This window comes from Bufo gargarizans, chromosome 9, assembly GCF_014858855.1.
Source record: "Bufo gargarizans isolate SCDJY-AF-19 chromosome 9, ASM1485885v1, whole genome shotgun sequence".
In the NCBI taxonomy this organism is placed as follows: domain Eukaryota; kingdom Metazoa; phylum Chordata; class Amphibia; order Anura; family Bufonidae; genus Bufo; species Bufo gargarizans.
The window spans coordinates 183,627,180-183,652,062 of NC_058088.1; the positions used below are offsets into that span (position 1 = coordinate 183,627,180).

Consider the following 24,883-nt stretch of genomic DNA (forward strand, 5'->3'; position numbering starts at 1 on the left):
CCCTCTGCGCTGCTGGTGGATGCACTAAAGTTATGTAGATGCGCAGGCCTCTACTTAACTCTGGTGCTTGCTGCCTCCCCCACGCACTCTTCCGCCCCCACGCCTTGCCCCTTTTTCCGCCATTTCGCAAAAGTGGTGTGAGAACTACAAAATGCTAGAAAATCTGCAACCTAAATACGCCAAAAAGGGCTGTATAACACATAATGTATGTCCGTCTTAATTTCCAGGTACTTCTGCACCATCTATAGCTTCCAACGCATGTGTAGAGCGTTTCATCACTGGAATGAGATTTCCCCCAGAACTTTATTAACATTTCTGATAAGAGAGGCATTATGTTTCCAGATAGTCTTGTCTTCTATTAAAGAGGTCTTTGGTAATTTCTTCTGTAGAGGTCCTCTGCAGTGGTAAACCAGAGCTGTTTCCAATGAGACACGCCGGAGTGAACCGACGTCTGTATGACCTTCCTGGGATCCACGATCATCTTCCGAGCATTGAAATAATCTGGTCTGTCTGGTTCCCGATAGACGTACTGGAGGATGTTATATCCTGGTACGTCTTTCCAGGAGGCAATATCAGAGAAGTGGACATCAATGGGCACAGTTTGAGGAAAAATATGATTTTCGAATAGGAAAATTCCAATATTTGGATTCTGTTGTTGAAGGCTTTTCATCATTGCGTCCCAAATCATGTGCGAGAACGGTAAAATGATCTCATCAATATCATTGAGCAGAACAAACCTAGTCCTGTACATATTCCTATAAATACAGTCATTGAGTGTTGCCAACTGACCATAATACCCTATATCTTTGGGGTCAACTGAATGGTGCCATGCAGTGCCAGGCCTGAGGTAACGCTGGATCGGCCAGTCTACCACCTCAAGGATCCCTCTTGCGATATAATACTGCATAGCTTTTTTCATCTGTGGGCTGCAGCTGTTAAGGTAGATCATGACCCGTTGTGCCCCCAGGATCTGGTACATCTCCATGGTCTGAATGAATTGTAACACATTGCTGTAATTCCCAAACATGGTGGAAATGCAGACCGTGAACTCTGCAGAAAATGGTTTCACATCTTGGTTTTGTATTTGGAATAGAGGTAATTGGGTCATTTTTTGCGTTTGAGACGTATGGACAGATAAATACTCAGCAGGGCAGTTTGGTGGAGTCTCACATAAAAGGTCCGTTGTCACATAGGGAAAGTCAAAGCGATCGCTATGCATGTCTATGGACGCCTTGGAGATCTGCACGCTCTTGTCTGTAGGGCAACAGAAATAGCAGTATAGTTCCTTTACCTCTTCATGGTGGATAATGCTGAGAATCCGCACCATAGACCGATGGTCATCTCTGTAGTCATAGTACGGCGAGATGATGAACGTCCGGTTGTCGTCCAGTGCGGTAATCGTATCGGTGCTGAGTTTGCCATTACAAGGGGCGTTCTCAATTTTCTTCTTCACTGCTGCAGTGATCAGCAATTTGCTCTTTATAAACCATTGTAAAAAGGTGAAAGTCGTTGCAACAGACATACAGAGTAGAAGCTTCTTTTGGTATCTGTACATTGCGGCAGGGTAACAGAAAATTTAGGAAAAAAGCAGAAAAAAAAACCAGGATTAATATAAATAATTATAACATGAAAGGATTACAAAATAAAGTAGTCTTATTGTTTTACATGTAATTGTGTCATTGGGAAATAACATTATATTTATTGTTTTCTACACAGATGATCACGTCCCTGTAAAGGCTCTGACCTTTTTGTCCAGCTCCTAGCTTTGGTAGACTCAGATAAGAAATCAGGAAAAAGATGTTTGGGATGACGATAGCCAAGCAAAGCTTCTTATTGGTTGTAAATGAATGTTCAAAAAGAATATCAATGGCGGGCAGCTACAAAATAAATGAACACATTTAATATTAGGGAGGGGTAAGTGTGAAAAACTAGTGCATAGGAAAGTGGTAGACAGGGTAGGTTCACATCACTGTGAAGAGCAAACAACCCCAAAAACAGATCCTTTATTTTAAGTGTCCATTATGCCCAGTTGTCCACATTGTGCATCCATTTAGCCGTTTCCATCTGAAATCAGTTATTTTAGATGGAAAAAAAAGCAGTTCATCAATGAGCATAAAGGACGCTTAAGAATGGATCAGATGAATGAAAAACAAAACGGTGTTGTGAACCTAGCATTACAGGGTTGCGTGGCCACAGGCTGGTCAGGCTTGAAAACGATTTGCTGACATAGTCAAGTTGGAACCAATACGAACTACTCAAGTTGAGGCACAGTGCGCATAACAGTAATAATAATGCAAGCAGAGAAGCACAATGGTTCTCAATATAGGAAATAAACATGAACTGTGAATGGTTCCCTCACGTGGTTCAATGTATGGTTACTAGATACTAGTAAACCCAAAAACTTTGGCATGTGGATCCACAGCCCAGGTAAACGGGGAGGCTGATCAGCAACTTAATCAGCAACAAGAGGAAAGGATTAAGGCCTCTTTCACACGGGCGTCATGTGTGAGGGCCGGACAAGATGCGGGTGCGTTGCGGGAAAATGTGCGATCTTTCCGCGTGAGTGCAAAGCGTTTTAATGCGTTTTGCACGTGCGTGAGAAAAATCGGCATGTTTAGTACCCAGACCCGAACCCGGACTTCTTCACAGAAGTTCAGGTTTGGGTTAGGTGTTGTTTAGATTTTTACTATTTTCCCTTATAACATGGTTATAAAGGAAAATAATAGCATTCTTAATACAGGATGCTAAGTAAGTTAGGGATGGAGGGGTTAAAAAAATATTAAACTCACCTCATCCACTTGTTTGCGCAGCCTGGCTTGTCTTCTTTCTTCTTCTTTGAGGACCTGGAAGAAAAAAGGCCTTTGGTGACGTCACTACGCTCATCACATGTTCCATTCCCTTATAACCATCACCATGGTGATGGACCATGTGACGGACCATGTGATGAGCACAGTGACGTCACCAAAGGTCCTTTTCCTTCCAGGTCCTCAAAGAAGAAGAAAAAAGACAAGCCGGGCTGCGCGAACAAGTGGATGAGGTGAGTTAATTTTTAATTTTTATTTTTTAACCCCCTCCATCCCTAATTTACTTAGCATTCTGTATTAAGAATGCTATTATTTTCCCTTATAACCATGTTATAAGGGAAAATAATAAAGATCGGGTCTCCATCCCGATCGTCTCCTAGCAACCATGCGTGAAAAATCGCATCCACACTTGCTTGCGATTTTCACGCTGCCCCATTCACTTCTATGGGGCCTGTGTTGTGTGAAAAACGCATAATATAGAGATTGCTATGATTTTCACGCAACGCACAAGTGATGCATGAAAATCACCGCTCATGTGCACAGCCCCATTGAAGTAAATGGGTCCTGATTCAGTGCGGGTGCAATGCGTTCAGCTCACGCATTTCACCCGCGCGGAATTCTCGCCCATGTGAAAGGGGCCTAACTCTTACAGTGCTGAAAAGAAGTCCACTAAGTACTGGTTCCAATAAACACAGGTTGCGAGAAGCAAATCCTGCACCTGCTTGGGACAGCAGCAGACACAGACCACCGACATGACAATCAGGCTGTGGACAGTAGGCTAAGGAAGAGGACCTAGAATGATGCTCATCAAAAAATGTTTAGGCGAGTTTCAGTTTTTAATCTTAATTGGCGCAAAGGGAACACTATGAATAGGAGAGAGTGCACATCTTACTAACTTACCGCATAGCACTGTAGGTAAAAAGACTGCACACATGTGGCCAGCTCTCTCATTCCGACCAAGACTAGAACAGGTTCAGTCAGGGTTCGACTAGTGAGAAACACCAAGCTCTTCCCTATGAAGATTTTCTTTAGATTGATAGGTCATTAAATATAGCATTGTGGAAAACTCTTATAAGTTTTGTTTTTTCACCATATCTAAATCTGGATTTTAAAAGGTCACTGAAGAAAGCGTGTAGAGTCACTTACGTTTAGAGTCCATGGGAGCTGGATGAATCTTGGAGCAGATAGGCAGGAAGTCTTCTCCATATATCCACGGACTTGGTGGTCAATTATTTTTACATAACAAGCAGAAAAGACGCCAACATTCTCCTTAGAAAGTCCTAACGTATGAAGACAGAAGCTGTTCCAGGGGTTGTTGTTGAGCAGTCTCTATACTGTTACCAGTCTGTAGAACTGGAGGATATGTTCGTAAGTTGATGGACAGTATATTGGTCTGGTTAATGATAGGCTTCTATTGACGTAAGTGCATGTATGCTTGATGGTAAAATATGATATAGCTCTGACACTATGTGATTTAATATATATAATAAAGTTTGAAAGCCATAAATATCACTTATATTCCATCGAGTATAGAGAACAAGACTTAAATAAATAATAGAGTTAAAAAAGTACATGTAAAAAGTATAGCATTTTATTAATCACAAAATATAAAAGACAAACACATCATCCTGGCAGTACACAGACTAAGTATAAGAGTATAATAAAAAGTTGGATATGTCCCATATATAGTGCAGCAATAACAAGTGTCAAGTACCCATGGTGACAGTCAGCACCAGTTAAATAGGAAATAAAATTAATGTAGTACCAGGGAGCGAAATCACATACATTCCCTTAAATGGAAAAACTAGGAATTGCTGCATGGAACTCACCCAAGAAACTGTGCACATACCAGGATGGCGCTACCCCGACGCGCGTTTCGGCATGCCATCATCCAGGAGTAATTTTATATTTTGTGATTAATAAAATACTATACCTTTTACATGAACTTTTTGAGCTCTATTATTTATTTAAGTCTTGTTCTCTGCTTAGAAGCTTGTACTAGGATATTTTTTAGCGGGCCCCCCAATTTAGCCACAATACTTATTGGTGTACTACTTTTTGTTGCATTTACTTATGAGAGCTTACCCTAGTTAACAAGACCATCACTACGTCTTCTGATAAAACCAATACATCCAAACCAATGGATAAGAAAACTAAAGAAAATTGTGTACAAAATTGCCAGCAATAACTGAAAATACTAATATAATAACCAATTGATAAAATTACCCAAAGTACAAAACTATTAGTAAAGTAGCACCATAAGTTAAAAACAGTACACATGGTACACAAAACCACTTGTGGGAGCCCTGATAAACTCCCAGGGATTACACCCCTCTACAGCCCATAACTACATACAGAAAGCCACTGTTGGGTGGCGATACAGATGGGGTTTGGTCCTCACACACCCCTTTGGTTTGACCCCAGCCACCACAAGTTGGGTGATATAAATTGTTATATATTTTGTTAAAACGTTATACTATTGTTATGTTTGTTTCTTTTTTGCATATTGTTATGGGTCTCAAGAGATCAACCATGTCCTCTCTCCTCCTCGCTGTCCTGTGACAAGTTGTAAGACAAGTGGCTGCAGCAGGAACCTCCCGGCTGCGTCCTGTCTGCAGGAGAACAAACGAATATCTATGCCCCACCGCTTTCTCAGCATCCTGCTGATGGAGCAGATCAGCAGGAGATTAGCCCCTTTGTTTTCTGCAAAGATTTCTATTTGACTGTTTGTTTTAGAAACCTGCAGAAATTGCTGCTTACAGTGAGATGTCTGTGGGAGATTTGGCTGCATTGGTGATCAGCCACTGTGAAGGCTTATGATATGATTGGGAATATGAACACTTATTAGCTCTTATAAGAATTGAAAGCTGAATGACTTCTCGCGGGTTGACTATCATCTTATGGTTGTTTAATCCATTTGGAATTTCTGGCTCATAGTATATCAGCAGAAGAATGTTGGTTCTTGGGACATTTTTGTGAAAAGCTGTCTGAAAATTTGGAAACATGATGTACTTAGGGTAGAAATGTTTTCTGCAGATATATAGTCATACCTGGATAGGTTTTCTATAGCGCTGCTTCTATCATTTGGGTTTTGCAACATCCCGGCAGGATGACATATCTACGTGTACATGTTTCTGTACATACAATGATTTAGAGCTGAGAACTGCCCATAATAACCAGTTCGGTTTCCAGGGTTCATACCTTGGCTCCTGGCAACAAACTTAAATATTTTTGTCTATAGAGGAGACATCACTGGATGTAAGAGGTATGTAGCGATGTATGCTTTGTAGCTGTAGGGATTCGCTCTGGTAGTTAGGATTAGCGGGTGCAGCACAGAGGCAAAGTACAAGTTCTTGGTTCAAAACATCAGCGTTTATTCACATGTAAAATTTAAAACAAAAAAGCAAGTTGCTTGGCGATTGTTCACACACACATGAAAAGTTCAGTAACAAAACAGTCACCTTTTCTCCTGGGTGTTACTTCACACCCTGTTGGAAGTTCTGCTTTGTCAAGTCCACAGGCAGGCGTTAGGCGGTCTGTTCACCCTCCAGCCCGGCTCAAGCCGCGGATCCCAACACAGCCCTCAGATCCCAGCACACAGACCTCCTGAGCTCCACTGTCAGGCGGAGGTAATCCTTTCCACCTGGCAGTGCTGGCTGGATTTTATGCCTGGCAAAACCCGGCCTGGGACATGGGGAGTAGTCACCGACCCAGCACTTTGACTACTCCCAGAAAAAGCCATCCCGAATCAGCTATTACAGCCATGCTAAGTATCAAGGTGTCAAACAGCAACTGCTGCTGACACATATAAACTGTCTCTTACTCCACTGAGGCCAGGACTGTTTCGGTTTTTGCCTCAGGCAGCAGAAAGGCTAGGTGCGTGCACCCCTGCCAGTGACTACACATTCATCAGTCACGTGGTCTATGTGCAGCTCAGTCTCATTCATGTGAATAGGATTGGGCTGCAATACCAAGCACAGCCACTATGCACTGAACGGCACTGTGCTTGGTAAGCTGTGAGGTCACAGCACGCACTAGAATGCCTTGATCTCTTCACGCAGCTGATCGGCAGGGGTGCTGGGAGTTTAACCCCCGACAATCAGATATTGATGGCCTATCCTGAGCATACATCATCACCTTTACCGCTGCATTCAGATACAGTGAATTGATTACTAAGGCCTGATTCAGATGGGTGCATTTTCTGCTTGCGCAGTGGACAGCACCCAGACCCATTAATTTCAGTTTATTTCACACGTCTGGTCTGTTCAGAGAAACTCCCCACAAGCGCTATTCTTGTTGAATTTGTGTCCAATTCAAGTGTATGGGTGCAGGGGAAAGAAATGGAAGTGGACAGACACCATACTGCTAAATGCTGCTCACTAGTGATGGACGAACATCGGCCGGGACGATTCGCGAACTGCAAGTTCGCGGCGGGCCCCATTCACTTTAATGGCAGGCGAACCTGAAAAACCTTCAGGTCGTATTTGCAGCCACCAAATACTTACAAGAAGTGCACAAATCGTCCCACAACATGGACAGTGACATACCAGAGGGGGGTCAATGGCAAAAATTCCCCCTAAAAATATGTATTTTAATCAGGGGCCATTTTTATGCGTCTTAAATGAAAATTCTCAGAAATGTGCCCTGCTGGAGCCTAGAAAAATTAAATTTTAGGCCCCAAAAATTAGGCATTCACCGGACAGAAAACATCAAGGGATTATGTGGCTGGAGGTATATTAGAAGGTCATTCAATATCAATTTTACTACAGGCCAGTACAAATAGATGTTAAATACATATGTTTAAAAGAACAAAAAATATAAAATTGGATTAAAAACATGGCTAAAGAAATGCCCTCCTCTTGAAAAAACCCCAAATGATAATAGTTGAAATTCGATAACATGTGGTTGTCAACAGGTGTTGAATTCCTCCGAGGTCCCAAACATTAGGTTTTCACAGGACCGAAAAGTGCAGTTCTCATGGTCTCAGAAGTCTGAATGCGTCGCGCATGAGCAGCCACTGGCGCGGTGAAAAAAAAACAAGCTCCCCAGAACCTGTCCTGCCGCAGAGTTACGCTGGGTTCACACCTGAGCGTTTTACAGCGCGTTCCTACGCGCTGTAAAACGCACAACAGGCAAGAACCAATGATTCCCTATGGGAATGGTTCACACCTGGGCGTTTTACAGCGCGTACGATCGCGCTGTAAAACGCCCGCCGCTCAAACAAGTACAGGAGCTTTTTTTGGCGCGTTTGACGCGCGTTTGGGCCATAGACTCTTTGGACAACACTGCTGTCAATCACCCAAACGCGCATCAAACGCGCGTTTACTATTACAAAAAACGTGCATAAAAACGCGCGACAAAATCGCGCATAAAAACGCGCGTTTGCGAAACGCTTAGGTGTGAACCCAGCGTTAACGGTACATTTCTGCTGGAGCAGCCTATCAAGCATATACAAGGTGGAGTTCCAGCGCCTCGGGCAGTCACAAATCAGACGTCTGATGGGCAGCTCTTGCTTTGAATTTTTCTTTATATTAATTTTTATTAATTTTAACTTTATTAATTTTACATACTTTTATTTTTACTTTATATTTTTTTTCTCACTTCAGTAAGTGGCATTGATCATGTAGAGAAAGTTAATACAAGGCACTTACTAATTTATTCTTATAAGGACGTTTTTTTTTGCTGACCGCAAAACGGTTTCCGTTGTTCCGTGATCCGTGTCAGTTTTTTTCTTCCGTGGGTCTTCTTTGATTTTTGGAGGATCCACGGACATAAAAAATGAAAAAAAAAAAAAATCTAAGTCAAGTTTGCCTTTGAAATGATAGGAAAAAACGGACACGGATCACGGACGCGGATGACAATCTTGTGTGCAGCCGTGATTTTTTACGGACCCATTGACTTGAATGGGTCCATGAACCGTTGTCCGTGAAAAAAATAGGACAGGTCATATTTTTTTCACGGACTGGAAACACCTATCACGGACGCGGATGCCAAACGGTGCATTTTCCAATTTTTTCACGGACCCATTGAAAGTCAATGGGTCCACGGAAAAAAACGGAACAACGGCCGCTGATGCACACAACGGTCGTTTTCTAACTGGATTCATTTTTCCATCAGATTATACACGGCTCGTTTCCATGGTTACAGACCACCCTGCAATCCATGAGTGGTGGTCATCCTTGCACAATATAGGAAAAAGCACTAGCCTATGTGCGCTCCCATGATCCCGGGCCCCAGAGAGGCTGGCGCATTTTCCGGTAGTGTGCAAGCACGACCACCACTGATGGATTGCAGGGTGGTCTGTAACCATGGAAACGAGCAGTGCATAATGTGAAGAAAAATTAATCCAGTTAGCAAAGGAGGCAATATGGACCATCACAATACATTAGTAAATGCCTTGTATTAACTTTCTGTACATGATAAATGCCACTTAGGGTACTTTCACACTAGCGTTTTTCTTTTCCGGTGCCGAGTTCCGTCCTAGGGGCTCAATACCGGAAAAGAACTGATCATTTTTATCCTAATGCATTCTGAATGGAGAACAATCCGTTCACGATGCATCAGGATGTCTTCAGTTCAGTCACTGAACGGCGTCTTGGACGGAGGAAATACTGCAGCATGCTGCGGTATTATCTCTGTCCAAAACGCCTGATCAGTTGCTGGAATGCCGGATCCGGCATTAACTTACATTGACATGTATTAGTGCCGGACCCGGCATTAAGAAACACCTGAAGAACGAAAACTGTGAAAAAAAATACAAGATGGATCTGTCTATCCACATGACAAGCGGAGAGACGGATCCGTTATTGCAATGCATTTGTGAGACGGATCCGCATCACTGGCCTCAGGCTCGCAGTTAATTTTTACAGCCAGCAGGGGGGCGATCTTACATCAATTAGAGCTCTCCCCTGTCGGCTTTTACACTGCGTTGGATGGTTGTAGCACCCTGTTACAACGATGCCACACAGCCAGACCGCTTTGGCTGGTCTCAGGCGCACTTGCTGTGACCGCAGCTGTCTAATGATCGCAATGTAACCTGAGGCATTTATATGTGGGGTTACAGATAACATTTACCCACACACACACACGGATATCAAGCTTTCTCAAACCCCTGAAAAAAGCTGGTCACAAAGGCCCAAACAGGCCTGGTCATTAAGGATGTGGACTACAAGTCTCAGCAGACAGGATCTTAGCCACAGCAGAGCTGGAGGCTGCAGTCAATGTCCCCAAGACTCAGCACTGGAGGGGGCGTGGCCAGCCAGCTGAGTGACAGGAGGGAGGGGGCGGGGCCAAGGGTCAGTCAGCTGTGAGGTAAAGAAGGGAGGGCGGCCATGTCAGGACATTGTGAGAGAAATGAGACAAAACTGAGGTAATTCTGAGGTAAAAAGTGTCAGCAAATGGGAGGGGAAGATAAGTAACCTGAAGAGGGACCCCGACAGCCACAATTACTGCAGAAAACATGCAGAAATATAGACCCCAGCACTGACCTGTATGGGACATGTCCTCTCATAGGACATCTGGTTATGGTCTCTTTAGCCACTTCTCTAGGTGTCTTGGAGTCAGCAGACGCTTGGTGACAACCGCAAATAGCTGTCATTGCAGTACAGTAGTTGTCAGGACTCTCACACCGCAGCCTTGAGTTTGGTTCACCACAATCCACTGACAGCCTCGTCCACACGGAGGTTTATGTCAGCGGAATTTGTTGCGGCTTCTACGCCGAAAACCGGGGAAACCACCTCATTGTTTTCAATGGTAAGAAGGCAGTGCTATTCATGCAGCCCTCTGGTTTCTGGCAGAGGCAAAGCCCCCTGTGTGAACATACACATAAATGTGCCTCAGTGGGAAGGCCATGCTGTGTCAGTACACCGCAGGTTTTTCCATTGGATGCAGATTCAGCATCCGCCTCCGCGCTGCAGGACTAGGGAACCATTGGTTTCCCGCACTGTCATTCAGAGCTCTGAGGGGACGCCAATGTCATCTCGCCACCTGCGACGTTCTGCTAATGTCAGCCTCACTTGAGGATGTCCTGGGACCAGGGAAAAGTACAGAGCATGAGGTGACAGAGCATGGGGGCACAGTACATAGGGGCACAGAGCATGAGGTGACAGAGCATAAGTAGCACAGTACATGGGGACGCAGGACATAAGGGGCATAGAGTATGGCGGAACAGTATATAGGGCCATAAGCATGATGGCACAGAGCATGAGGGTAGAACAAAAGGTCACAGCATAAGTGGCACAGAAAATGAGGACACAAAGCATGAGACAATGTATGTGGGCACAGTGCATGTGGCACTATGTATGTATGTGGGCACAGTGCATGTGGCACTATGTATGTGGGCACAGTGCATGTGGCACTATGTATGTGGGCACAGTGCATGTGGCACTATGTATGTGGGCACAGTGCATGTGGCACTATGTATGTGGGCACAGTGCATGTGGCACTATGTATGTGGGCACAGTGCATGTGGCACTATGTATGTGGGCACAGTGCATGTGGCACTATGTATGTGGGCACAGTGCATGTGGCACTATGTATGTGGGCACAGTGCATGTGGCACTATGTATGTATGAGGGCACAGTGCATGTGGCACTATGTATGGGGGCAAAGAGCATGTGGCACTATGTATGTATGTGGGCACAGTGCATGTGGCACTATGTATGTATGTGGGCACAGTGCATGTGGCACTATGTATGTGGGCACAGAGCATGTGGCACTATGTATGTATGTGGGCACAGTGCATGTGGCACTATGTATGTATGTGGGCACAGTGCATGTGGCACTATGTATGTATGTGGGCACAGTGCATGTGGCACTATGTATGTATGTGGGCACAGTGCATGTGGCACTATGTATGTGGGCACAGAGCATGTGGCACTATGTATGGGGGCACAGAGAATGTGGCACTATGTATGGGGGCACAGAGAATGTGGCACTATGTATGGGGGCACAGAGCATGTGGCACTATGTATGGGGGCACAGAGAATGTGGCACTATGTATGGGGGCACAGAGAATGTGGCACTATGTATGGGGGCACAGAGAATGTGGCACTATGTATGGGGGCACAGAGAATGTGGCACTATCTATAGTGGGCACCATCAATAAGTGCACGTGGTATGTGGTTCATTTATTTTTATTTTTTTTGGGGGGTGGGGATATGTGACATGATCACAGTGTATGCTGCTATTGTCTTCAGGGCACAGCATGTGGCACTGATGGGTTTCTCTTGATAGGGTGCGTTGCATGAGCTGGTAAAGGAGGAACCTGGAGATGTTTAGGCAGCAAACTGCAGAGATGAATCACGTCTTGGACTATGGTGGGCTGAACCAGATGGAAAGAGAAAAACTCTGGAGGAGACGTCACCAGTAAGTCACTAAATGTAAATTGGTATTCTTCCACTGACAGCATCTGATTAGTGGTCACTCATACAGGGGGTTCAGACCTGAGCGTTCTGAAACGAGCGCTCTGTATGCGCGATTGTACGGGCGTTTACAATCGCGCATACAGAGACAGGCGTGCACACATTGTCGCGCGTTCCCGAATATCTATGTGCGGGAACGCGCGACAAACGCCCCAAAAAAAGCTCAAGAACTTGTTTGAGCGTCGGGCGTTTTACAGCGCGATCGTACGCGCTGTAAAACGCCCAGGTGAGAACCATTCCCATAGGGAATCATTGGTTTCTCCGTGTTGAGCGTTTTACAGCGCGTAGGAACGCGCTGTAAAACGCTCAGGTCTGAACTTAGGGATATGGTTGACAGCGTGATGATGGGGGGATGCCATTCTCTTTTGTGAAACAACAACTCCCAGCATACCATTACAACTTTTCACGACATACTGAGAGCTGTAGTTTCACACTGTACTGTGCTTGTTTCTGGTGCTGTATCTATGTAATGGGCTTGATTATGATACTGTATATCTGTAGCATGCTGTATTTATATAATGGGCTTGGTTCTGGTGCTGTATTTACTTAACCCGTTCGCTACCAGCGCCGTACATGTACGGCGCTGGAGCGATGTGCGAACATGGCACCTGCTCGCACGTGCAGCGGGCGTCATGGCCGGCAGTTCTCTGCTGTTTCACACAGCAGAGACCTGCGGCTAATTACCGTGATCGGCAATAATACTGATCGCAGTACAGTAATGAAATGCTTTAGATTCCGTGATCAAGTCAGATCATGGCACCTACATGCACAAAAACCCAGAAGCTCGCGCTTCCGAGCTTCCTACCGATGCACCGTGTGGCCAATTCGGTCATTGGTAGTTGGGCTGAACACTCTCAGCCTTGCTGATAAGGCTGAAAGTGTTTATGCTGCAATTCTTATATTGGCCCCCAGATGGCAGGCCAAGGATAAGATTACAGTCAACTTTGCTCTTGATCACAATTATATTTAAGTTAAAAAATATATAAAAATTTAAAATCAACCCCTTTTCCATATAATTTAAAAATAAATACCTAACTATATATATATATATATATATATATATATATATATATATTTTTTTTCTATTTTAATAGTATGGGCGATTTAATTCACAGTGATACCCATTGTGTGTGTGTGTGTATATACATACCATACACACACACCATGGGTATCACTGTGAATTAAATCGCCCATACTATTAAAATAGAAAAAAAATACCAATACGGCGAATGGCGCAACTGAAAAAAGGGTCAAAATAGCGTATTTGCCATTTTTTCTTTGCTTCTCTTACCCAAAAAAAGGTAATAAAATGTGATCAACAAGTGACGCACACTCCAAAATGGTATCAATAAAAAGGTACAGATTTTTCCGCAAAAAAATTAGCCCCTAAACAGATCAGTAGACATAAGTATAAAAAAAGTTATGGGGGTCAGAATATAGGGATGTAAAAATATATATATATATATATATATATATATATATATATATTATTTTTACATTTTTTTATGTCTAAATAAACTATACATATCGGGTATCTTTGTAATCGTACTGACCCAGAGAATGAAGTGCATGGGTCAATTTTGCCGTAAACGAAATGCAGTGGGAACAAAACCCGTAAAACGGTGGAGGGATTGCGTTTTTTGTTTTTTTTCTATTCCACCCTATTTGGAATAATTTTCTTGCTTCCCACTACATTTTATGCCATAATAATGGTGGCATTAGAAAGTACAACCTGTCCCACAAAAAATAAGCCCTAATACAGCTATGTGACGGGAAATATAAAAAAGTTATTGCTCATGGAAAATAGGGAAGAAAAATGAAAACGCAAAAACCTGAGGTAGCCAAGGGGTTAATGGGCTTGGTTCTGCTGCTGTATTTATGTATTGATCTTGGTTGTGGTGCTGAACCTATGGACAGAGCTTGGTTCTAGTACTGTATTTATGTAGCGAGTAGAGATGAGCGAATTTCATATTTTGAAATTCGTTCACGCTTCGTTTACCGGTAAAAGGTTAATTGCGTTATGGATTCCGTTACCACGGACCATAACGCAATTCTATGACGAAATTCATAACGGAAAACAGAATGCCTTTAGAGGCATTCCGTTATTCCTTCCGTCATAATAGAAGTCTATGGCCTGCACAACGGATCTGTCCCGTTTCCGTTATGCAGCAGAGGATGGACGGATCTGTTTTGCATCCCATAGACTTCTATTATGACGGAATGCCTCTAAAGGCATTCCGTTTTCAGTTATGCATTCAGTCATAGAATTGATAACGCAATTCTGCTTTTACCAGTAAAGAAGCATGAACGAATTTCAAAATATGAAATTCGCTAATCTCTAGTAATGTGCTTGGTTCTGGTGCTGTATTTATGTATTAATCTTGGTTCTGTATATATGTACCATGCTTGGCTCTGGTGCTGTATTTATGTTTGATCTGTGCCGCGTTCCAGCTCATTCACTCTCCAGCTGCGTTTGCAGATCTGGGGTTTTCCCGCATCAACATCTGTGGCCGATTCAGTGGCGACGTGTCGCCTACGTGTCACTTGACCCAATGACATCACGCTTGGATGACACATGACACGTCACCGCTGAGGCCAGTCATTGGTGCTGCGCCACGTGTCCTGCATCTAACTGGATGTTGATGAAGTGAGACCCAAGATCTGCAGTCGCAGTGGGGGAAGCCAACAGCAGGTGTCAGGTAAGTACGATTCCCTCTGCAGGGTCAGAAAGGTCCCCAGTGCTGAAAAACCCGATTCCAAGACATTCGATGCACATATGCCATAAATTTATGAAAGGTTTGAGTCCCACTTCTGCATTACCTGCACCTTTCCCAAAAACAAAAACACACTCTTTTGCAGCTGCAGTACCAGTCAGGCTGACTTCACGGATAACTAACTTCGTCTCATGTGAGCCCATACATTTTATACAGATCTCCGTACAGCATCAATTCAAAGTTTTGAACAAATCGACTTCGGGTATAACATCCGAATCTCGCTTTGCTCATCACTAGATGCTGTAGATAGAAAGATGGCCATGCATAAGCCGAGCATACTTACTAGATGTGTCCATTTTCAGAACTCCCATAGAAGTGAATAGAAAGAGTTGCACATGTGCCGCCACCTCTCCATTGACAGCAGGCAAGAGACACTGGTAGATATGCACTAACTGTCACAATGGAAATGACCCTTTAAAATTGAGACCCCATTTGCCACCTTTGATAATAGTCACCACGTAAATACAACTGTTTTCTGGAATGCAGAAAACTGCATGTGAATACACTCTTTGAGAAGAGGTTGATCCAATGAAACAAGTCCTTTAATAATCTTATAAATAGAACACAAAGTAAAAAAAAAAAAAAAAAAAAAAAAGGAACAAATGATATGCTATAAAGAAAGGGGGGAAAAAAACTATATAAAATATATTCACAGGCCACACAGTCTTTGTACATAGAGATTTGTATCTATCAAAGGGGCTATTCAGGAATTGATAATGATGACCTATTCTCAGGGTGGGAGCCACAGCGGTCACCAGAGCTCTGATAAGCACAGTCGGCTCCTGGCAGCTTTCCAAGCACAGCGCCGTCCATTGTGTAGTGGCCGTGCTTGGTGTTGCAGCTCAGCCCCATTGACTTGAATAGGGCTCAGCTGCAACTAGGGCTGTGTTGACATCACATGGCCTAGGAAGAGGCCACTGTGCTCACAGGGCTCTGGCCTTTTTTAAAAGCTGATCGGCGGGGAATATTGGCCCCCACTGATCTCATATTTATGACCTATCCTGAGGATGGCTCATCAATATCAATTCCCGGATAACCTCTTTAATTTCCAGGCACTTCTGCACCATCTATAGCTTCCAACGCATGTGTAGAGCGTTTTATCACTGGAATGAGATTTCCCCCAGAACTTTATTAACATTTCTGATAAGAGAGGCATTATGTTTCCAGATAGTCTTGTCTTCTATTAAAGAGGTCTTTGGTAATTTCTTCTGTAGAGGTCCTCTGCAGTGGTAAACCAGAGCTGTTTCCAATGAGACACTCCGGTAATCTCCGTAACATTTTAAAATGGAGTGAACCGACGTCTGTATGACCTTCCTGGGATCCACGATCATCTTCAGAGCATTGAAATAATCTGGTCTGTCTGGTTCCCGATAGATGTACTGGAGGATGTTATATCCCGGGACGTCTTTCCAGGAGGAAATATCAGAGAAGTGGACATCAATGGGCACAGTTTGAGGAAAAATATGATTTTCAAATAGGAAAATTCCAACATTTGGATTCTGTTGTTGAAGACTTTTCATCATGGCATCCCAAGTCGTGTGCGAGAACGGTAAAATGATCTCATCAATATCATTGAGTAGCACAAACCTAGTCCTGTACATATTCCTATAAATGCAGTCATTGAGTGTTGCCAACTGACCATAATACCCTATATCTTTGGGGTCAACTGAATGGTGCCATGCGGTGCCAGGCCTGAGGTAACGCTGGATCGGCCAGTCTACCACCTCAAGGATACCTCTTGCGATATAATACTGCATAGTTTTTTTCATCTGTGGGCTGCAGCTGTTAAGGTAGATCATGACCCGTTGTGCCCCCAGGATCTGGTACATCTCCATGGTCTGAATGAATTGTAAGACATTGCTGTAATTCCCAAACATGGTGGAAATGCAGACCGTGAACTCTGCAGAAAATGGTTTCACATCTTGGTTTTGTATTTGGAATAGAGGTAATTGGGTCATTTTTTGCGTTAGAGACGTATGGACAGATAAATACTCAGCAGGGCAGTTTGGTGGAGTCTCACATAAAAGGTCCGTTGTCACATAGGGAAAGTCAAAGCGATCGCTATGCATGTCTATGGACGCCTTGGAGATCTGCACGCTCTTGTCTGTAGGGCAGCAGAAATAGCAGTATAGTTCCTTTACCTCTTTATGGTGGATAATGCTGAGAATCCGCACCATAGACCGATGGTCATCTCTGTAGTCATAGTACGGCGAGATGATGAACGTCCGGTTGTCGTCCAGTGCTGTAATCGTATCGGTGCTGAGTTTGCCATTACAAGGGGCGTTCTCAATTTTCTTCTTTACAGGTGCAGTGATCGGCAATTTGCTTAGAACCCCCAGTAAAAAGATGAAAGTCGTTGCAACAGACATACAGAGTAGAAGCTTCTTTGGGCATTTGTACATTGCGGCAGGGTAACAGAAACTTTAGGAAAAAAGCAAAAAAAAACACACAGGATTAATATACATAATTATAACAAGAAATCAAGTCAAAATTATAGGAATCAAATTTTTACTTGTTTGGACAATTCTTTTTTTGTTAGAAGAGTCCCCAAGCAATAATCTAATCTCAATGTGGCCTGATTTCAGACCCCCAACAATCTGCTGTAATATGCCCTGTCAGCAAGTGTTCAAGTCTCCTGCAGCGCCACCACAGGAGAAATAAAGTATGAAACTGTTTTCGGGAAAATCAGTCAGCTGTCGGTCCTAAATGAGGGACTCCCCTCTATTAAAGCGGTTTTCTCAGTTTTTTTTATACTGATGACATATCCTTGGAATAGTTAATCATTATCTCAATGGTCAGGGTCCGACACCCGGGACCTCTGCCGATCAGCTGTCTGAGAAGGCCTCCTTTCAGCTCAAGGAAATACATTTTTTAGAGAATGACCCCTTAAAACTTACTATTTATAAAATCCTTTTATAAAAAACAGGTTAACTAGACAACAACTCACAGGGTAAGTGAACAATAATCAGTGTATTTACCGGATAGCTAGTGGGCCACCAGTAATTATAAAAGGTCAAAAAGAGGGAGGGCAAAGGACAAATAACAATGGGGCACAAAAATTTCCCCAGTGTAGCCCTGCTAAGTCCTCAGCCCTGGGATGACTCCTGATGGTGGGGCCTCCCCGTCCCCGTGCCTAACCTGGCTGGCCCTAAAAAAAGCCCTAATAGAAATTGGGTTTCCCTACTGCCCTGATGCGTTTGCCCCCCCCCAAACTGCCGGTGATCAATGTGTGTGTTCAGGCGCTACTAAAGATAAGATGCCAGGCACTGCTCACGCGCCCGTTACCCGACAGGCGGTACGCTCATATGGAAAATGCACCCTTAAAGAACCCCACCCCCACCACACCCCAAATCCCTCCACTAGCGGAGGGAAACGGGAGATAAAGAAGTGGAGGAGGGGGATAGAGGCCCACCCAAAATCCCCTCATATCAAAGTGTAGGCAGAGGGCTCTCTACTGGGTACTCATAAACTCCTTTGTTTAAAGTTTATTAAAGAGGATCGACATATCTCACATGGTGCACATATAAGGCAACACTTATCTTGAACTAATTGCTGTTGCGGGGCTAAGTATGAACTTTTAAACACAAAAGGGATGTGTCATTATGACATGATATATATGTCACAGACAAAATTCGATGCTTTCCACGTCGTTGACCAGTCTAGGGAATATGGTTACCCTTTCTTAAAGCACATTTAATCATAAAAACGGAGACCGGCCGGTCCATACATTTAAATAAAGCAGGTGAAATCAAGTCTTTCATTCAGGCCTAGTGGGGACTGGGACCTGAATTTATATATCCATTCGGATTCTCTTTGTAGGATTTTCCTGTCCCAGTCACCCCTTCTAGGAGACTGAGGAATTACCTCCAAAAATGAAAATGTCACTACTCTAGGGTTCCCTCCATGATGTTCATTAACATGTTCTTCTAAAGGGGTGCCCTTCTTTTTATCTACATCATTGACATGCTCACAAATTCTTCTCCTTACTTCCCTATTCCCTATATAATCTTTGGGGCAGGGACATTGACATATATAGATAACACGTTTTGTTTTGCAGTTTGCAAAATCCCGGACCGTGAATGTCCTGTTAGTTGCTGAGCATGTGATAGTTTTAGATCCAGATACAAAGTAACACGCTTTAAATGTGCCGCAGCGATAACTGCCAAGGGGTTTTCGGTAGGTACAGGCAAGTGCCTGGCGTTGTATAATGGCTGTGCACAAGGCGATCCCGTAGCCTTTTCTATAGGTAATACTGGGATATGGGGCAACAGAGTCCGTTAAGTCTGGGTCAATTAATAAAATGAGCCAGTACTTATTCAGGACCGCCCTCACCTCGGCATTAGTGGTGTCATATGTAGAGATGAGGCGGATAGGAGCCTGTCTTCTAACGGTCGTATTTTTTTAAATAAGAAGGGACGTCCTTTCTAGTGTCAGTGTCTGTTTAAAAGCGTGTCTGAGGATCTTGGGAGGGTATCCCCTCTCAGTTAACCTATTCCGTAGTTCTCCGGCCTCCTTATGGAAACTTAAGTCATCGGAACAGTTTCTCCGGACCCTAAGATACTGTCCTTTCGGGATGCCCCTTTTCAAGGCCGGGGGATGATGGCTGTCCCAATGGAGAATGCTGTTGGTCGCTGTTGATTTCCTAAAAAGGGTAGTGGTAAGTCTTTCACCAGTTTTAGATACTTTTACATCAAGAAAAGTAATAGATTGATCTTGTACTTCGTATGTAAATCTGAGCCCCACTTGGTTTACATTTAGTGAGTCGACAAACTTAGCAAACTCAGCCTTATTCCCGCTCCAGATTACAAAGATATTGTCTATATATCTGGTCCAGAATGATATCTTATCGTTCCACCAGGTATCCTGGTCCGGGAATACCACCTTGTCCTCCCACCAGCCCAGAAAGAGATTGGCATAGCTGGGCGCACAAGGGCTGCCCATAGCTGTCCCCTTGAGCTGGTGGTAGAAACGCTTGTTAAACAAAAATAAATTAGGAGTCAGGATAAACTCAAGAAGTGCGAGCACAAATCCGTTGTGATTCCACATCTATGCTGGTAAGCAAACACGAGGAATTAATGTCTAGCGTCTCGATTTTATTAAGAAAGTCCATTGTGTCGCTAGTGTAGGAGGGACGTGTGAGAATAAATTGTCTCAACTATCAATATATATGCCACTGTTCTGTGACCGTGACCCTACTCCAGACACTATTGGGCGACCCTTTAAGGGCGATGTCCCCTTATGGACTTTTAGCAGTCAGTAAAAGGTTGCAATTTGGAGTACCGTTGGAAGTAAAAAAGTTATATTTAGATTCGGTTATTACTTTATTCCTTCTGCCAGATAGGAGAATCGTTTTTAATTCAGCCAGAAAGTTAATCGGTGGGGTCCCACGGTAAGAGTTGATGCCCTTCTGGATCCCTCAGAATGCTCAGGCACATTTTGGTGTATATTTCATGATCTATTATTACCAAAATTACCCCCCTTATCGGCCGGTTTTATAACAACGGATATGTCCCATTCCAGGGTTTTTAGGGCCTCTAGTTACTTTATGGAAAGATTTTTATGATACTGTTGGCTGGCCCCAATTTTCTCAAGATCTAAAATCATTAGCCGTTGAAAAATGTCTATGAATTCATAGTTTGCGAGAGGGGGCATTTTGGTACTTTTGGGGCACAGATTGTAAAATTGGCCTTCGCCGGGGTTACGCGAGTCCTCTTCCCATAATTCCATAAGGATCTCCAAATCAGAAATCTCACTCTGTTCGATCCCTAATTTATCTAGGGATTGTCTGTTGGAATTATTGAAGAACTTTTTCCCACTTGAGTTTCCTGCAGAAAATATGTAAATCCTTTATCCAGGTAAATGGTCTAAACTCAGTGGTTGGGACGAAGGAAAGGCCCCTTTTTAATACACTTATTTCTGTCTCATCTAAAAAGCGTGAGGAGAGATTTATGATTTGTAGGCCATCGTTGGTATCCAGCTGTCTCCTCCCTTGTTCTGATCTCTCAGTTGGTTAGAATTTTGAACTTGTGTTAAAAAAGGGGACGGAACGATTGTATTACCAGACGATGCTACAAAAGAAGAGGAGGAGGGCACCTTATTGGCCCCCCTCCCCTCTGGCGATTGCCCATATCCCTTCCCCCTTTGCGTATTTTCTGCCTTTTTTTATATAAGAGGGTCACTTATTTCATCCTCCCTTATTAGTGGTTTGCTGAATTTCTGTATCGGAAAAATCTATATCCACAGAGAAAACCTCTGACGCAGAGGGAACATCCTTACTTTTACTTTCTAGCTGGTATGGTTTATTTTCTTTAAAGTCACTCGGGTCTCTAATAAATTGTCTATGTTTCCTTTCCTTAATGAGGCTCTGGAATCTCTCAACAGATGTTTGAAGGGATGAGTAACGTCTATTAAAGTCTGGGTAAGCCGTAATTTTAAGGGCAATCTACTTCAGTTCTTTTAATTTATCAGAGGTTCTCACAAAGAGATCTCTTTCTTCTTCCAACAGGATGTTCATGAGGTTCAAAGAGCTCTGTGTCAATTCCTTCTCCCACCTTTTAATAAAAGTGGGGAAGGGAATTCGGGGAGCAGGGGCTATATGGATCTGTAAACCCTTAGGTACAATTTGGTGTTCAAGGTAGCTCTCCAGGGATCTTATTTCCCACCAGGACTTTATGTTCTCTTTGTAATTGTAAATGCTAATTTACAGGTCACAGAGGAGGACAGGCCCGAAATCTCCTTGTCAGAGAAGATATATTTTGCCTCACTAATGAATGCTTCAGTAAACAGAGTCCCGTTTAAAAAACCTAGTTATTGTTATTAAAAAACAGATGCATATAGATACTTAAAGGTCAGGTGCAAGTGAAAACCAAAGAAAATAAATTTTTTAGGCCTCTTTCACACTTGCGTTGTCCGGATCAGTCGTGTACTCCATTTGCCGGAATTACACGCCGGATCCGGAAAAACGCAAGTGAACTGAAGGCATTTGAAGACGGATCCGTCTTCAAAATGCGTTCAGTGTTACTATGGCAGCCAGGACGCTATTAAAGTCCTGGTTGCCATAATAGTAGTGGGGAGCAGTATACTTACCGTCCGTGCGGCTCCTGGGGCGCTCCAGAATGACGTCAGAGCGCCCCATGCGCATGGATGACGTGTCCATGCGATCACGTCATCCATGCGCGTGGGGCGCCCTGACGTCACTCTGGAGCGGCCCGGGAGCCGCACGGACGGTAAGTATACTGCACCCCCGCTCCCCACTACACTTTACCACGGCTGCCAGGATTTTAGCGTCCTGGCAGCCATGGTAACCATTCAGAAAAAGCTAAACGTCGGATCCGGTAATGCGCCGAAACGAAGTTTAGCTTAAGGACGGATCCGGATTAATGCCTTTCAATGGGCATTAATTCCGGATCCGGCCTTGCGGCAAGTGTTCAGGATTTTTGGCCGGAGCAAAAAGCGCAGCATGCTGCAGTATTTTCTCCGGCCAAAAAACGTTCCGGTCCTGAACTGAAGACATCCTGAACGGATTTCTCTCCATTCAGAATGCATGGGGATAATCCTGATCGGGATTCTTCCAGCATAGAGCCCTGACGACGGAACTCTATGCCGGAACAAAAGAACGCAAGTGTGAAAGAGCCCTTAGAGAATGACTACTTAAAACTTACTATTTATTAAATACTTTTATAAAAAAATGGCTAACTATACAACAACTCACAGGATAAGTGAACAATAATCAGTGTATTTACCAGATAGCTAGTGGACCGCCAGTAATTATAAAAAGGTCAAAAAGAGGGAGGGCAAAGGACAAATAACAATGGGGCAGAAAAATTTCCCTAGTGTAGCCCTGCTAAGTCCTCAGCCCTGGGATGACTCCTTAAGGTGGAGCCTCCCCTTGCCTAACCTGGCTGTCCCTAAAAAAAAGCACTAATAGAAATTGGATTTTTTGATAAGAATAACTCCTTGCAGCTCACCCTAGTGAGATACAAAGCACAGCCAATACCCAGTGGACAGGACTGTGATAGGTAAGCTGCGAGGATGCCACGGTGCTCACCAGAGCTGGTTGTTGGACTCCTCGCTCTACCTGGCCTTGCTGTACTAAGTGGGCTTGTGAATAAGTGGAGTTTAAAGAACCAGAGTTTATGACAAGGAGCAAGAAACTAAGGTTTGATTGATTTTCCTTGATTCTAGCTAGTCCTCCAACTACAGCAGACAGGGTCTAATTCTAACTCATATTTAGGGTCTATTCACACGTCCGTATGCGTTTTTTCTGGATCCGCAAATTGCAGATCCGCAAAACACGGACACCAGCAATGTGCGTTCCGCATTTTGCGGACCACACATTGCTGGCACTTTCATAGAAAATGCCTTTTCTTGTCCGCAATTACATGTTCTATTTTTTTATCCGCAAATGCGGAGGCGGATAGCACATTCCGGCCCCATTGAAAATGAAGGGGTCCACACCCATTCCGCAAAATTGCGGAACAGATGCGGACCCATTTTGCAGACATGTGAATGGACCCTTACTGTTTTCCTTCTTTCTTTACTGTTCATCCCCATTTAAGTCCTTAAGGACCCAGGACGAGAATGCTAGTCCTAAAGGGCTGGTACTTTGCTCCCCAGGACGAGCATTCTCGTCCTGCGGTCCTTCTCTTCCCCCACGTGCGGTGCCGCGATCAGCGGCAGAGATCTGGCTGTTACTGACAGCCGGATCCCTGCTGCATCCACTAGTATCGGTGATAACGCCGATGCCGGTGGATTAACCCCTTATATGCCGCGGTCAGCGCTGACTGCGGCATATGGGAGGTTTGCGGTCTCTCACCTTAGCCATCGGCTAAAAAAAAAATAATAATAATTGTTACGTTTCAAGAAAAAAAAATAATGCGTCCTCCCAAAATAAAGTAAAAAAAAAAAATATAATAATATATATTTTTTTTAAATTAGTTAAAAAAAGAAAAGTAGACATATTCGGTATCTCCGCCTCTGTATTGACCAGCTCTATAAAAATATCACATTACCTAACCCCTCAGGTGAACATCTTAAAAAAATAAAAATAATGAAAACTGTGCTAAAAAAAAAAAAAAAAAAAAAAGAAGTTAATCAAAATGGCGTATGCCCCCGAAAAAATGGTTAGAAGCTTTTATACTAGGATCTAGGGGGAGGGTGGGGGGGGGGGGGTTTCATACTAATAAGGGGGTAGATAGTGTAGATAGAGAGTGGGATATAGAAGGGGACAGTTGGGATTTAGTGGGGGCTGGGGTTAGTGAGGAAAGTAGGGAGAAGACTGGGCAGAACTATACACCGATGAAAAATAGAACTGCTGGTAACAAGAACCTGTTACCTACAAACATCAACCAAGGTATTAGGTTGTAGTCATCTCCTGTTATACTTCTGCAGTAATGTGCTCTGAATTAGGGCTGGGACGATGGATAGGGGAGGGTAGTTATCCACCTAGGGCGCCACTTCATAATAGGGGGCGTATTCATGGCCGTCCAACTTCACAAGCCTCAGGCTGCTAGACCTCAAGCCTGTGGGGTGTTAGAACAGAGCAAGAAGCCGCAAGGACATTATTATATACAGGTCCTTCTCAAAAAATTAGCATATTGTGATAAAGTTCATTATTTTCTGTAATGTACTGATAAACATTAGACTTTCATATATTTTACATTCATTACACACAACTGAAGTAGTTCAAGCCTTTTATTGTTTTAATATTGATGATTTTGGCATACAGCTTATGAAAACCCAAATTTCCTATCTCAAAAAATTAGCATATTTCATCCGACCAATAAAAGAAAAGTGTTTTTAATACAAAAAAAGTCAACCTTCAAATAATGATGTTCAGTTATGCACTCAATACTTGGTCGGGAATCCTTTTGCAGAAATGACT

General features: G+C 43.5%; 2 protein-coding genes across 2 annotated transcripts in view; both read right to left on the bottom strand.

Moving 5' to 3' along the window:
* Positions 1-275: 275 nt before the first annotated feature.
* On the bottom strand, positions 276-1,555 carry LOC122919857. The gene is given in 2 exon segments (XM_044269046.1): positions 276-439; positions 442-1,555. Coding segments are annotated over 2 exon segments (1,278 nt in total).
* Positions 1,556-15,660: 14,105 nt separating this feature from the next.
* Positions 15,661-24,883, bottom strand: part of LOC122919382 — a 52,934-nt gene continuing 43,711 nt past the window's right edge. The window contains exon 2 of the mRNA XM_044268379.1: positions 15,661-17,421. Coding sequence (XP_044124314.1) covers positions 16,101-17,402 — 1,302 coding nt within the window. The 5' untranslated portion in view covers positions 17,403-17,421 and the 3' untranslated portion in view covers positions 15,661-16,100. The remainder of the gene's footprint in view (positions 17,422-24,883) is intronic.